The sequence below is a fragment of the Apodemus sylvaticus genome, chromosome 1, assembly GCF_947179515.1.
Source record: "Apodemus sylvaticus chromosome 1, mApoSyl1.1, whole genome shotgun sequence".
Lineage (NCBI taxonomy): Eukaryota > Metazoa > Chordata > Mammalia > Rodentia > Muridae > Apodemus > Apodemus sylvaticus.
In genome coordinates this window covers 15,078,710-15,092,786 of record NC_067472.1, presented here as the reverse complement: position 1 = coordinate 15,092,786, position 14,077 = coordinate 15,078,710, and the positions used below count along the sequence as shown (strand labels likewise).

The 14,077-nt window shown below is 46.4% G+C and overlaps 1 protein-coding gene across 1 annotated transcript in view; it reads right to left on the bottom strand.

Annotated features, from left to right (window-relative positions):
* Arl3 (ADP ribosylation factor like GTPase 3) overlaps positions 1-14,077 on the bottom strand; it is a 45,715-nt gene extending 31,638 nt beyond the window's left edge. The window contains exons 1-2 of the mRNA XM_052184486.1: positions 13,981-14,077; positions 2,036-2,179 (exon numbers count right to left, since the gene is read on the bottom strand). Coding sequence (XP_052040446.1) covers positions 2,036-2,179; positions 13,981-13,983 — 147 coding nt within the window. The 5' untranslated portion in view covers positions 13,984-14,077. The remainder of the gene's footprint in view (positions 1-2,035; positions 2,180-13,980) is intronic.

Below are 14,077 nucleotides of genomic sequence, written 5' to 3'. Positions count from 1 at the left end.
TTCAGCCTTGTAGGCTAGACTGCTGTAATTTGCTCCTCCTTGGGCTATACATTAAATTTGTTCAGAAGCTGTAAAATTGCTCATTTGGTAGCAGCTGAGATGACTTTTCTGCAAAGAGATGCACATTGCTAAGACTCACAGGCCATGAAGAACACACCAGCACAGCCGTAACCTGATGCCTGGGTCTCACGGCCTAGACAGAAAATGCTAACTAAGACTGGTTTGCCCAGACCTCCAAGGCTTAGATGTTCTAAAGCAGTGGCTCCCACCCTTCCTAGTGCTACAATCCTTTAGCACATTTTCTCATGGTGAAATGACCCCCAACCATAAAATTATTTCATTGCTACTTTATAACTGTAATTTTATTACTGTTATGAATGGTAATGTAAATATCTGATATGCAGGAAGAGGAAGTGGAATGCCCAAGAACTGGGGCTACTGGCAGGTGTGAGAGCTGCCACATGGTACTGGGAACTGAACCCAGGTCTTCAGTGTGAGCCTAAGTGCTCTAACCACTGAGCCATCTCTCTAGCCCTTGAGGTTTATATTTTTGGCTTCTTGGAGACAGGGTCCCAGTGCCCTGGAGCTCATTATATAGACCACGATGCTCCAAACTTACAGTAACTCTCCTCTTCCTGCCTCTGAGCTACTGGTGCCCGCCACCACCCCTGGCTACAAACTGATGTTTTTTTCCTTGAGCCCATGCTGACCTAGACTTTACAATGTAGTCAAGGACAGCCTTAAATTTCTGCCCCTCTTCCTCCACTTTCCAGATGTGCAGTCACAAGCGTCACCACCACACCGCCTGAGCTCCAAGCCACGCACCTGCTCTCGGTTCCATCCTTAGCATAATAAAGAAAGGGGGAGGGATCTGGACATGAGCATTCAGGAGTAAGGGCGATGACCGGAATGTGTGTACATGCACCTAAAGCTGTGGTAGGACATACATGGCATAGATATATCTTCTTATCCTTTGTTATTTTAGACAAGGTCTCTCCTTACTTAGTCTTGGCTGTCCTAGAATTCACTCTGTAGACCAGGCTGCCTCAAACTCACAGAAATTCACCTGGCTCTGCCTCCTGAATGCTCAGATTAAAGGTGTGTACCACCATTCCCAGATTAGTTGTATATTAGTACACACACACACACACACACACACACACACACACGTATATATGTATGCCATTTTAAAATGTAAAGTCTGATGGCATTAGGTACATTTACATGGTTTGCATCCACCCTCAAATGGCTCTCACCTTACAACCCTGATTTCCACAGCAGGCAAAGCTCCCTGCTCCCCCACCCCAGCTCCGGGAACCTCTGCTGGACTTCCTGTGTCTAGGAGGTGGACTATTCTTTTTTGGGTTTTTTTTTTTTGTTTTGTTTTGTTTTTTTTTTTTAGTTTTTTTTGTTTTTTAGTTTTTTCGAGACAGGGTTTCTCTGAATAGTCCTGGCTGTCCTGAGAGGCAGACTACTCTAACTTGTTCACATGCACGGACTTTCTCAGTTGTGAATTTGAAATCTGATTATTCTTAGACGATACAGACTTTTCTCAGAAATGAAGCATGGCAGTGCATAAATTTCTATCTCTCACTGCTACTGTGCTGGTCAGTTTTTATAGTCACCTTAACACCTTCTAGAGCCAGCTGTGAAGAGAGTCTCCATCAGGGATTGTCTAGATCAGGGTGGCCTAGGAGCAAATCTGTGAGGTCTGTTATGATCTCGTTAACTGGGGTGGAGGGCCTGCCTGTGCTGTGATTGGGTCCTGGTGTGGTACAGGGAGGGGAGGGCTCAGCAGACGTGGAAGCAGGCTCTCTCAAGCACTTGCTCTCTCTGTTCTTGACTGTGGGCGTGACTCCCTGACCCATGCTCCTGCCTTTACCTCCCTCAGATGAGAGAGCTCAGACACTCTCACCTTCCTCTTCCCCACCATGCTTTTTGTCAGGGCATGTTATCACAGTGACAGACACAGAATTGGGACAGCTATTTTCCTCTCCCTTGGTGACAGCACCGGAGCCAGGGTGCGCTCGCTCACCTGTGTAGGTGTAATGTGGCTGATGTCTTCAGATGCAAGTTGCTTCAGCAGAGTAGTCTTGCCAGCGTTGTCCAAGCCCAGGAGGAGGATTCGCACCTCCTGGTCTGGTGCACTTTTCAATTTGCGCAAAATAGAGAGCAAGCCCTTGAACAATCACAAGAGAGACAGGTTACTTGGTAGCAGTGACTTTGGTATTAGCAGACATCAGAATGACTTCGGCTGCGACTCCGTTAAGGACAGCTAGCCTGGCTCCGCCCACTCGAAGGCTCCGCCCACTGGTTCCACTGGCCTTCCAAGCTTGTTCTCCTTCCAAACTTTGGCGTTAGTGGTGTGGGAAAATACACAACAAGGAAAGCAGTGTGGCTTGTCCCCGTCCATCCCATGTCTCCCGCTTAGCTGGTACCCCAGCCATGGCGTGCTCCCCACCCGTGTTCCTAACGCCCTCCATGTACACTTCAAGTAGAATGCTTAGCATGTCAGACCAGTCTGTGGTCAAGCTTCCTGCCACTGCGTGAGGCAGATCCTAGAATGAGCCACCCTAGCCAACGCAGGACTCTAAGGTGGCAGGTGCTCGTTCTCTGTGCTGACAGCCCTCACGCAGACACTGGGAATGGTCCTAAGACCCCTAGACTCTCTGAGAACTGTATGGCATGAAGTACCGCCACAAAGGACCCCGAATAAGAAGGGCAAAGGCTGTGCACTGGCAGAGGTGACACTGTGACAGGAAACAGTGCTGCTAGGGTGGTCAGACCAAGCACATTCTCAGCCAAAAGACAACTACAGAGCCTTGTGCTTGAGCTGAGGTTGGAGTGCGCTGAGCCTCACTGCAGATCCAAGAGTACACGCTACTAACAGATTAAAGACTGTGACCCGGAAGTGATAACAAGAGGAAGTGCGGACTACCTCAGTTCAGTGTGGGATGATGGTAGTGTGTAGGCACTTAAAAAAGAGAGGAATTTTAGCCAGTCGTGGGAGTGCACACCTTTAATCCCAGCACTTGGGCGGCAGAGGCTGGTGAATCTCTCTGAGTTCAAGGCCAGCCTGGTCTACAGAGTGAGTTCCAGGGCAGCCAGGATGACACAGAGGAACCCCATGGGGGGGAGGGGGCGGGGCAGGTGAGGCAGTGGCCGGGCTCTGTGCGTAGGCTGCCCTTCACTTCATCCTTATAGGGCGTGGAGATGTAACACAGATGGTCCCAGGTGAAAAATCAGATGTAATAGTTAGGTAATTAGAAAAGGAGTTAACGATCATGATATAACCAGAGGTTTTTAAATGCTTTATTATTATTAGGGGTTTTGTTTGTTTTTGTTTGAGACAGGGTCTTTCTGTGTAGTCTGACTATCCTGGGACTCCCTTTGTAGACCAGGCTGGCCTCTAACTCTGAGATTTGCATGCTTCTGCCTCCCAAGTGCTGGGATTAAAGGTACACACCACATATAATTTGTATTACGTGTATCCATGTGTGTCTGAGCATGCGCATGTGGGCATGAGTCCAGTGTCCATGGAGGCCGGAAGGAGCCGGACCCCTGCAGGCTGCAGGTCATTTATGTGGGTGCTGAGAACCATACTTGGGCGCTTTCCAAGAGCAGCCAGTGCTCTTAAAACATTGCAGCAACTCTCCATGGGCATTCTTCCTGTGGTCCTGGGGACTGAGCGCAAGGCCTTGCCCAGGCCACTGACCTGTCTCCTTAGCCCCCGTCCCCTGTCCCTGCTTTCTTATTACACAGGTAAGAGGATGTTTATAGACTATTTATTTGTCCCATCCTGCCGGTGACAATTCCAGACCAATGAGGCATGGCTCAGAAAGAATCAAGGGCCAGGGGTGGTGCCGCTCGCCTTTAATAAGCCCAACACTTGAGAGGCAGAGGCAGGAGGATCTCTGTGAGTTCAGGGCCAGCCTGGTCTACATAGTGAATTCTAGAATTCGTAGCCAGGGCTATGTAGAGAGACCCTGTCTCAAAATAAATAAATTAAAAACAAAGCCAGGCACATACCTTTAATCCCAGCATTCAGGGAGCAGAGGAAGGCAGATCTCTAAGTTTAAGGACAGTCTGGTCTACAACTGAGTTCCAGGACAGCCAGGGCTACATAGTGATAGAGCTTGTCTCAACAAACAAAGGGAAGAATCAAAAGATGATACTGTTCGAGGCCAGCCTGGTCTACAGAGTGAGCTCCAGGATAGCCAGGACTACACAGAGAAACCCTGTCTCCAAAAAACCAAAAAAAAAAAAAAAAAAAAAAAAAAAAAAAAAAAAAAGATGATACTGCTTTAAGGTCACACACTCTAATCCCTTCAAGCTGAGCCTTAGAATTTAGAATCACACAAAACACTTGTGTTTCTCACACTGCACCAGGCAAGGCTTCAAGTCAGTCTGCTGATGAAGATCAAACACTAATTCTGTGAAATAATTCTCAGCAATAGGTCTTTGGACAATGACACGGGATGTGCGGGCGGATGAGCAGCCTCCGGTGTCCTTCGAGGCCTGTGCTGGCTGCTGAGGACCACATCGGCTTCTCCATGTCTCTGCCTCTTCCCGGCAGCAGAATGGAAAACTCAGTCTAAGGCAGACAACGGTACGGGTTGAAGGCTGACTAGATCTGAAGCCAACAGAAGATGGGCAGGGTTTTGTTGTTGTCTAGAGAAGGGCATATTTCTGCTTCTATTTTCATCTCATTTAACTCTGGCTAGTTTCATTCAATTCCGTCTTCAATTTATGAGCAGTCTCTGGAGTTACTATTGGCTCAAAACACTTGACCTTCATCTAACCTTTATAAGAACCCAACAGAAGAGTCGCAGAGCATAGATTAGCTGTTGCAGAAGAAAACAGACATGACAGAGAGGTGGAGATGTTGTCCAAGGCACTCATAGTCAACATCTGAACATACAAGGCATTCATTTTCTTTTTTTTAAGATTTATTTTTGTGGGCTGGAGAGGTGGCTCAGCGGGTAAGAGCACCGACTGCTCTTCCAAAGGTCCTGAGTTCAAATCCCAGCAACCACATGGTGGCTCACAACCAACCGTAATGAGATCTGACACCCTCTTCTGGTGTATCTGAGGACAGCTACAGTGTACTTACATATAATAAATAAATAAATCTTTAAAAAAAAAGATTTATTTTTGTACTGTATGCATGAGTGTTGTCTTTGCACATACACCTTCATGCCAGAAGAAGGCGTCAGATCCCATTCTAGATAGTTGTGAGCACCAAGTGGCTGTGAGGACCTCTGGAAGGGCAGCCAGTGCTCTTAACTGGTGAGCCACACCTCCAGCCCACATTTTCAGCTCTCATCAAGTGCTTCCTCACTAAGAAACCACTTAGTAGGGCTAGAGAGATGAATTAGCAGGGAAGAGAGTACACTGCTCTTGCAGAGGACCCAGGTTGGAGTCTGGCACCAATGTGGGCTGGCTTCCAACTGTTTGCCACCCGGCTCCAGCAGGATTGGATGCCTCTGGCCTCCTAGGGCACCTGCACATACCCACATGGAGGCCTATGTGCATACACATAATTTAAAAAGCAAAAGTTAAATCTTAAAAAAAGGAAAGAAATCAGTGGGTTCAGTTGCCTTGAGGCCAAGTTTTTCTCACATACTCATAACATCTGAAATTGAACGATTAAGGGGAAAACACCATTTCTCTGCTGTAGTGTCCTGCTGAAGGGAGCGAACTTTCCTCTACGTGTGAGGAACTGACCTGGGACTTTGCACATGCTCAGTGGGCATGCTACTGCCAAGCTTCATCCTAGCCCGTGCTGTATCTTTGCTCTGTTTTGAGAGTGGGTTCACTATGTAGCCCTGGCTGGCCTGGAACTCAGTATGTAGACCAGGCTGGCCTCAGACAGGGGTCCTGCCTCGGCTTCCCACGTGCTGGGGTTAAAGGTGTGGATCAGTATGCCTGCCTCCACCCCTCCCAGTTCCTACTCATCAGAGGAGAAATGTACAGTCAAGAGAATACAAAAGCTGTTCTAACTACAGGCACCTTTTGTAACCTAATAGTACGGAATATAGGACTTTTAATTTCTAAGGAGCATGCTTCCTTATTTGGCAGCAACATCAGATGCTTCACCCTTAAGTGAAATGACACAGAAAGAGAAAGTTCAGCTAATATTTCCTCCCTTTCAGTAAAATGAAAATGGCATCTGGAGCCCAAGTCGGGACACAAGGGCTGATGCCACAGCGCATTGTGTCAACCCAAGCACCCAGGACAGGATCACAGGATTACCGGGGCTCGCTAAATAGGGAAGCGGATATTTATAGCTAGCAGGGTTCTGCCTGAAAGGTACAAGGTAAGCTGATTTAAGAGGCCGGCCGGAAGGAGCAGGGTACTCCGCCCTGAGCTGTGCGTCCTCAACATGCTATGCCTTATTTTAAATGTCGGATGAAAGGAAGCATTCATTAAAAGCTAAATTTATGATGGGGATGAGTTTTATTAAGCATAAAGACGATGAAGTTAATTTTTACAGTGTAATTTTGGCCCAAACAACTGTCATCAACACCCATAATGTGCTCTAAGCAGAAGAGTAAGCAAAAGAGATGTGACCTTTATGCAGGTTTATACTCCCAAGGCACTGGACACAGGTAATGAGAACAAGAACTCCATCAGCTGTATGCATGCATACGATACCAACTTCAGCACATACAAGTTATCTGTGCTGGGCAGAAGCACTTGGACCCAGCCACAAAACATTTAAACAGGCTTTGCTGCAACCAGATCTGGAAGAGATGTGCTACGGACTGCAGTGTGAGCTTGCTTGCTTGCTTATTTATTTATTGACAGATCTATCTCTACATAGCCCTAGCCATCTTGGAATTTCTATGTAGACCAGGCTGGCCTGGAACTCAGATAAGCTTGCTCCTACTTACCAAGTGTTGGGATTAAAGGCATATGCCTCCACACTTGGCTTGGACTACAGACATATATCTGCCTCAAAATCCATGTACACTCAAACTCTTGGCAGAGGCTTGGTGCTCTGACCCCAAAAGACACAAACTAGGTCATGCGAAGAAACCAAAGTGGAGGGGGATGGGGTGGGTAGAGGAATGTGCTAGAATATGGAAACAATATGATCGAGGAACAGCTCCATTTTTAAGTACTGCAACCCTAGGTGGCCAAGCACATGCTCTCCCTAACACCGTAAACAGAACAGATGTCAGTCTCTTTCATCTCTTCACAGGGTCCTGTTGACCTCAAACAAAGAACCTTGAACTTTGTTTCCTTTTTTTGTAATTATTTTTTTAAAATAATACTTGTTCACTTATTTCATGTGTGTGTGCTCGGTACAGAGTGCTACAGAGTGCTTGTGGAAGTCAGCTGACAGCTCTCTGAATCATCACACCCTTCACCTTGTGGGTCCTAGGGATCCCATAAACACAGGCTGGCGGCTTGGAGGCAAGCCCCTCCCCCACTGAGACGCACTCAAGCCTTGTTCTCTTTGTCACCTTCCTACTAAATAAAGACAAAGATTGTTCCTGAGGCACAGGGAGACTAGGGAGAGTGGGGCCCTCTCCACAGAGCCAGCCTGATGGTTAGGAGGCTGCTTCTGGCTTCAGACTGTACTCAGCTGCCCTGACTCCATGCAGAAAGGAAGGATGAAGGCTGTTGAGGACCACGGGGAGGACTGAATAAGGTGCCGCTGTATGGAGAGAGCTGGAGAGAGGCACTCTGCCAGTCCTGTGTTTCTTTTTTTGTATTTCTTTTCTTTCCTTTTGGGGCTATGTGTGCACACGTGCGTGTGCGTGTGCGTGTGTGTGTGTGTGTGCACTAGTGGGTAGCTGGGCTTTAGTGGTGAAAACCTTTTATCCTAGCACTAAGGTGGCAGAGGCAAGAGGATTTTTTTGTGAGTTTGAGGTCAGCCTGGTCTACGAAGTTAATTTCAGGATAGCCAAGGCTATGTAGACACCCTGTCTCCAATACATACATACATACATACATACATACATCATACATACATCCATACATACAACTAGAGATTAAACCTAGAGCCCTGAACATACTAGTGAGAACACTACCATTGAACTATGTCTGCAGTCCCTTTAAAAACCCTTTTTACTTTAAGACAGTCCAGGATGGCTTTGAACTCATAACCTTTCCTAATCAAGCTTCAGAGAACTCACATTACAGGAATGAGCCATCATGGTTAACTATGGACTATATTTTTTTCTTTAAAAATAGAAATACACTATTTTATGTGTACACATGTAAGCTGGGGTGTATGGACAGGCACCACATCTGAGCCTGAAGCTGCAGTGGTCAGAAGAGGGTGCCAGGAACTAGAGTTAGAGGTGGTTGTGTGTTGTCTTGTGGGTGCTGGGAACTGAGCTGGGTCCTCAGAGAGAATGGTAAGTTTTCTTTAACTATGGAGCCATTTTCTTTTTATTATTATTATATAAAAAATTTATGTGTCTGAATGTTTTGCCTGCCCGTATACAGGTGACCTTAACTGCAGAGCGATCTCTCCAGCTCCTCCTTTTTTTCTTTTTTTTTTTGGAGACTACATTTTTTCACTTAACACTTTCTGAGCCCCCCCCCCCAAATGTAACATACAAAAAATTGTGTGTATGTGGTAACTACATGTAAGAAGTGGTCTATAAATAATTAATGAACTGAGTTAACGGTAAACAACAGAGATTAGTTACTGCCAAATGACCACCAACTTTGTATCTGGCTACGATGGTAGAGCACCTGGCCTAGAACCCCGAGCAGTGAGCGGCCGCTTGGGGCACTTATTCCTTTGTTGCAGAGGGCCTGGGTTCCACTTCCAGCACCTACATTGTGACTTAGAAGCATCCAAACCTCCAGCTCCAGGGAATACGATGTCCCACAAAACACTCATACATATCAAATAAAGCTGAGAAGGAAAATAGAAAACAAAAAGGCAATGTGATTGCACGGCCGGGACAGCAGCTGCCCCCGAATGCTCAGAGAAGCTCGGGACGTTTTTGTTTCAGACTTTCAAATTTGGAAAGAAAAAAGCACTGGCCACAGCTGAAACCCAAAACACAAGGAAGATCTGACTAAAAGCAGTGTCTCCTCCCCGTCCCACAGGGAGTAGCTAGTTGGAGTGGGCGTGGCCTTGGAGGAAGTGTGTCTTTGGGGAGTGGGCTTCGAGGTTTCAGAAGCTTAGCTCAGGCCTTGTGGCTCTCTGTCCTCCTGCTTCTAGCACCATGTCTGCCTTCGCCGCCATGCTTCCTGCCATGGAGATAGTGGATTAACCCTCTGAAGTGTAAGCCAGCCCCAACGAAATGTTTTCCTTCATAAGAGTTGCTGCCGAGCCCGGGCGTGGGTGGCGCACGCCTGTAATCCCAGCACTTGGGAGACAAAGGCAGGCGGATTTCTGAGTTCGAGGCCAGCCTGGTCTACAGAGTGAGCTTCAGGACAGCCAGGACTCCCCTGTCTCAAAAAACAAAACAAAACAAACAAAAAAAAAATTGCTGCGGCCTCAGGTGGTGGTGCACTCCTTGAACCCGGCACTCGGGAGGCAGAGGCAGAAGGACCTCTGAGTTCGAGGCCAGCCTGGTCTACAGAGTGAGTTCCAGGACAGCCAGTGCTACACAGAGAAACAAAATAAACAAAAAAGAGCTGCAGTGGTCATGGTATCTCCTCACAGTGATAAAACCTTGCTCACACAGCTCACCTTTCTCTCTCTTTCTCTCTCTCTTTCTCTCTTTCCTTTCTTTCTTCCCTACCCTCTTCCCTTTTCTCTCTCTCTCTCTCTCTCTCTCTCTCTCTCTCTCTCTCTCTCTCTCTCTCTCTCTCTCTCTCTCTCTCTCTCTCTCCCTCCGTCCCTCCCTCCCTCCCTTTCTTCCTTCCTTCCTTTTTTGAGAGAGAACTTCCCTATGTAGTTTTGGCTGTCCTGGAACTTGCTATGTAGACCAGGCTGGCTTTGAACTCACATAAATTTGCCTGCCTCTCAAATGCTGGAGTTAAAGGCATGTGCCACTATGCCTGGCATAGCTCACTTTCAATTGTACAATTAACCATAGGAGCTCATGGGATACTAGATGTGACACACTTAATCATGACACTGACTGTTTAAACTCAGTGTTCTGCTTCCAGTTCCAGTTCAAAAAATAACCTATATGTTTGAAGAAAAAATGGATTTGTAAAATCAGTTAATCTCAACTAATCTGCACTCGTTTCGTTTTCTTTCTTTCTTCCTTCCTTCCTTCCTTTCTTTCGTTTGGTTCATTTTTGTTTGTTTGTTTTTGTTCTTGTTTTTCTCTGTGCAGCCCCAGCTGTTCTGGAACTCTCTATAGACCAGGCTAGCAACCGACTCACAGAGATTTCCCTGCATCTGTCTCCCAAGTGCTGAGATTGAAGACCTTTGCCACCACCGCCTGGCTTATGTTTTTGGTTTTTTGAGACAGGATTTTCTCTGCATAGCCTTGGCTATTCTGGAAACACTGTAGCTCTTCACCAAGGAGCCAACTCTCCAGATCCAAAACAATTTTAGGCTGGCCTAAAAACTCATAGAGATCTACCTACTTCTCATCCCAAATTCTAGAACTAAAGGCATGTACTTAGCTTTTCCCTCCCCTCCCCTCCCCTCCTTCTTCCTCTCTCTCTCTCTCTCTCTCTCTCTCTCTCTCTCTCTCTCTCTCTCTCTCATATTGGGAGAGTGGTCTTTATAATACAGCCCTTGCAGACCGGGCTGGCCTCTAGTTCAGAAAAGTGAAGGGATCAAAGGTGCGTGCCACCACACCCCACTATCCTAGTTTCTTGTTGTTCACTTTAAAATATTTGTTTGAGGGGCTAGAGAGATGGCTCAGTGATTAAGAGCACTGGCTGCTCTTCCAGAGATCCTGAGTTCAATTCCCAGCAACCACATGGTAGCTCACAACCATCTGTAATAGAGTCTGATGCCCTCTTCTGGAGTGTCTGAAGACAGCTATAGTGTAGTCATAAATAAAAGTAAAAAAAGAGCACTTTTTACTTCCGTAAAGGACCTCGGTTCAGTTCCTAGCACCTACACAGCCATAAGTGCCTGCAGTGCCTAGGGATTTGATGCTCCCCTCTGACTTCTGAGGGCAGCAAGCATACATGGCACACACGTGTATAGGCAGGCAAAATACAGATCAAATAAAAATGAATAAATCCAATCGGTTTTTAAAAAATTGTTTTGGACCTGGAGAGATGGCTCAGTGGTTAAGAACACTCGTTGCTTTTACAGAGGACCCAGGTCTTATTCCCAGCCCTTGTGAGGCTTGCGAGGTGGCTCACAACTGCCCATAACTCCAGTTCCAAAGGATCTGAAGCCCTTTTCTGAGTTCCGAAGGCACAAGGAATTCATGTGGTATATACACATACAGGTAGGCATATGTTCGTATTCAACATAGAAAATAAAATAAATACAAAAGCAGCCACTGCTCCTGTGGAGAACTGGAGCTCAGTTCTCAGCACCTGCACAGCAGCTCACACCGACTGGAGCTTCAGGGGTGCAAGGCCCGCTTTCAGCCTCCCTGGACACAAGACATGCCTACGGTGTACATACATGTTTGCAGGCAAAACACACACACACACACACACACACACACACACACACACACACTATGTTTGGAGCATCAAATACTGTGAATACTGTAGTGGTATCCAACTACTGTATATACATGGCCAATTTGTTATATACTTAAATACAGTGCCAATTTGCACCTAGAAACATGAGCAGTGATTCTTTTACTTTGATCTAAATTTTAAATTAAACAATCACAAAATTATATACTCTACTCAGTTGATAAACTGAAGAAAGTTAGTTAACTCTCATGTTTCTCATTTAAAACTAGTTATTTTCTCTTGGCTTGGCATGTGGTTTTTTTCTTTTAAGGGGATGGCTGTTCGGGCAGGGTCTCCCTCTAGCTGAGGCTGACCTAGAACTAACTGTAGCCCAGGCTGGCCTCTTAACTCATAGTGATCCTCTTAATTTAGCATCAAGGGGACTGGGATTACAGGCATGAGCCACCACACACAGTCTGGCAAGGTTTCTAAATTGCGGTTCTAATTATTTTCATTAATTTAAAAATTATCCACTTATTCTAAAACAGTCTAATGTAGCCCAGACTGGTCTTGAATTCTTGCTCCTCCTTCTTCTACCTCCCAAGTGCTGAGGTTACAGGGGATACAGGACCCCTTTCTCAAATCCGTTTATTTTCTGTGTAAATATTTATATCTGTACTCATTTGTTAAGATAAACAGCTTTTAAATGGGCAGCTCATGTGTAAATAATAAAAAGAAAACACTTGTTAAAATATGTTTAGCCTGAGGTTAGACATAACTGTAATTGTAACAAGTGTAAAGTGTGATTGACAACCTCAGATTAAATAATTCTACTTAACAATTTGACATTGTAATTTTTTTTTGGGTCAAAATTCACTTGCACAATAATATGGCCAAAGAAGATGTGTAATTTTTCCCCTGCCCATCAATTTTCTTCTTTTGTTGAGAACATGTCTCATGTATCCCAGGCTGGCCTGGAAATGAATGTGTAGCCCTTGCACTTCTTCTGATCCTCCTGCCTCCGCCTTGAGCTGGGATTGCAGGCAGGTACTAGTACATTCGGTTTTATGCAGGACTTCATGTTTGCTTAGCAGACCTCTACCCACTGAGCTATACCCCTGGTCCTAGGCTTTTCTTCTTAAGTCAAAAGAAGTGCCTCAATATTTTTACAAAAAATAATGAGGGTTAAGAGGGAAGCAACAGTAACAGGTTCGGAGCAGTTAGTAAGCCAACCAACCTGTCCTAAATGCCTTAAAATCAAGTTTGTTTGTTTTTTTGACTAGTTCTAAAATATTCATCTCCCCTTAACTTCATGCTCACTCTCCATCTACCTCGTACAAAATCAACAAGGAGGGCAGAGAGATGTTTAACAATGCTCAGTGTTCATTTCCCAGCATCCACATGATGGTTCCCAGACATCTGTAACTCCAATTTCAGCAACCAAAGCCCTCTTCTGACCTCTGCAGGCACCAGGCACATAGGTGGTGCACAAACATACATGCAGGCTAAACATCCAAACACATATAAATAAAACAATAATTAAAAAAAAAATCAACAAGGAACCGAGTGTCTCTGAGCAAATCTGTCACATACACCGTACACTTTGTTACACTTTGGAAAAGCCTTAATTATGGCTAACGGAGAAAAGGCTTGCTTCAAATTGATGCTCACTCTCTATTTCTCATTCTTTTTAGTTTGAGGCAAAGACCTTTCTTTGGTCCTTATGTGGCCACAGGCAAAAGACACTGCAAGTTTGAAGGAAATGCTAGGACAAGGGAGGTTAATTTGCTTCTATCAACATGGAATAAATGCGGAACGAAAAATCGCTCATCAACAACCATTAGATCTTCGCAGAACTTTCAGCGAATTAAGTTGGGACTGCAGGAGCGCACCCACCACAGAGACATCCATTCCCAGTGGTACCTCTTATTGTCCTGGGACTTACTCCCTACACACCTCTCACTCAGAGACGCGAGCATCTAGGAAAGCTAGGTTACAGCTCCCTGGTGCCGCCGGGGCGAGCTCAAAGACAGTAGCGCCTCGCCTTTCCCACTTTTGGCCGGGTCTCAGATGGACCCCACAGTCCCGAGGCGCCTAGAGGTCGACTGTGCAGTAAGATCTAACTGTGAGCCGGGCCTGATCTCCGCAGTTCCAGGGCCGCCTTCATCCAAGTCCCTAGAAAGAAGACTTCTTCCCCGCCAGCCAAGCTCTTCTCAAGTCCCTTCTCCATGCCTCGGATCCATCGCAAACCCCTCCTTTCTCCCCGGGCTTAGGCCTCCCTCCAGGCCCACTTTAGGGGCTCCTCCTTCGCCCCTGAAACCGATCTAGAACCCCAAGAGCAAGGCAAGCTCCATCCCACATCCTCCTTGGCTTAAAGCGCAGCGCCCCGCCCTGGGCCTGGGGACAGGAGAGGGGGCGACTGGTCAGCTCAGAAGGGGCCAAGGCCCCCACACTCACCATCCTCAAGCCGAGTCCCTCCTCCTCCTCCTCCTCCTCCGCCTCCTCCTCCTGCCTCCCCCGTTACCAGGGGTAACTGCTGCGGCGCCGCCCCTGA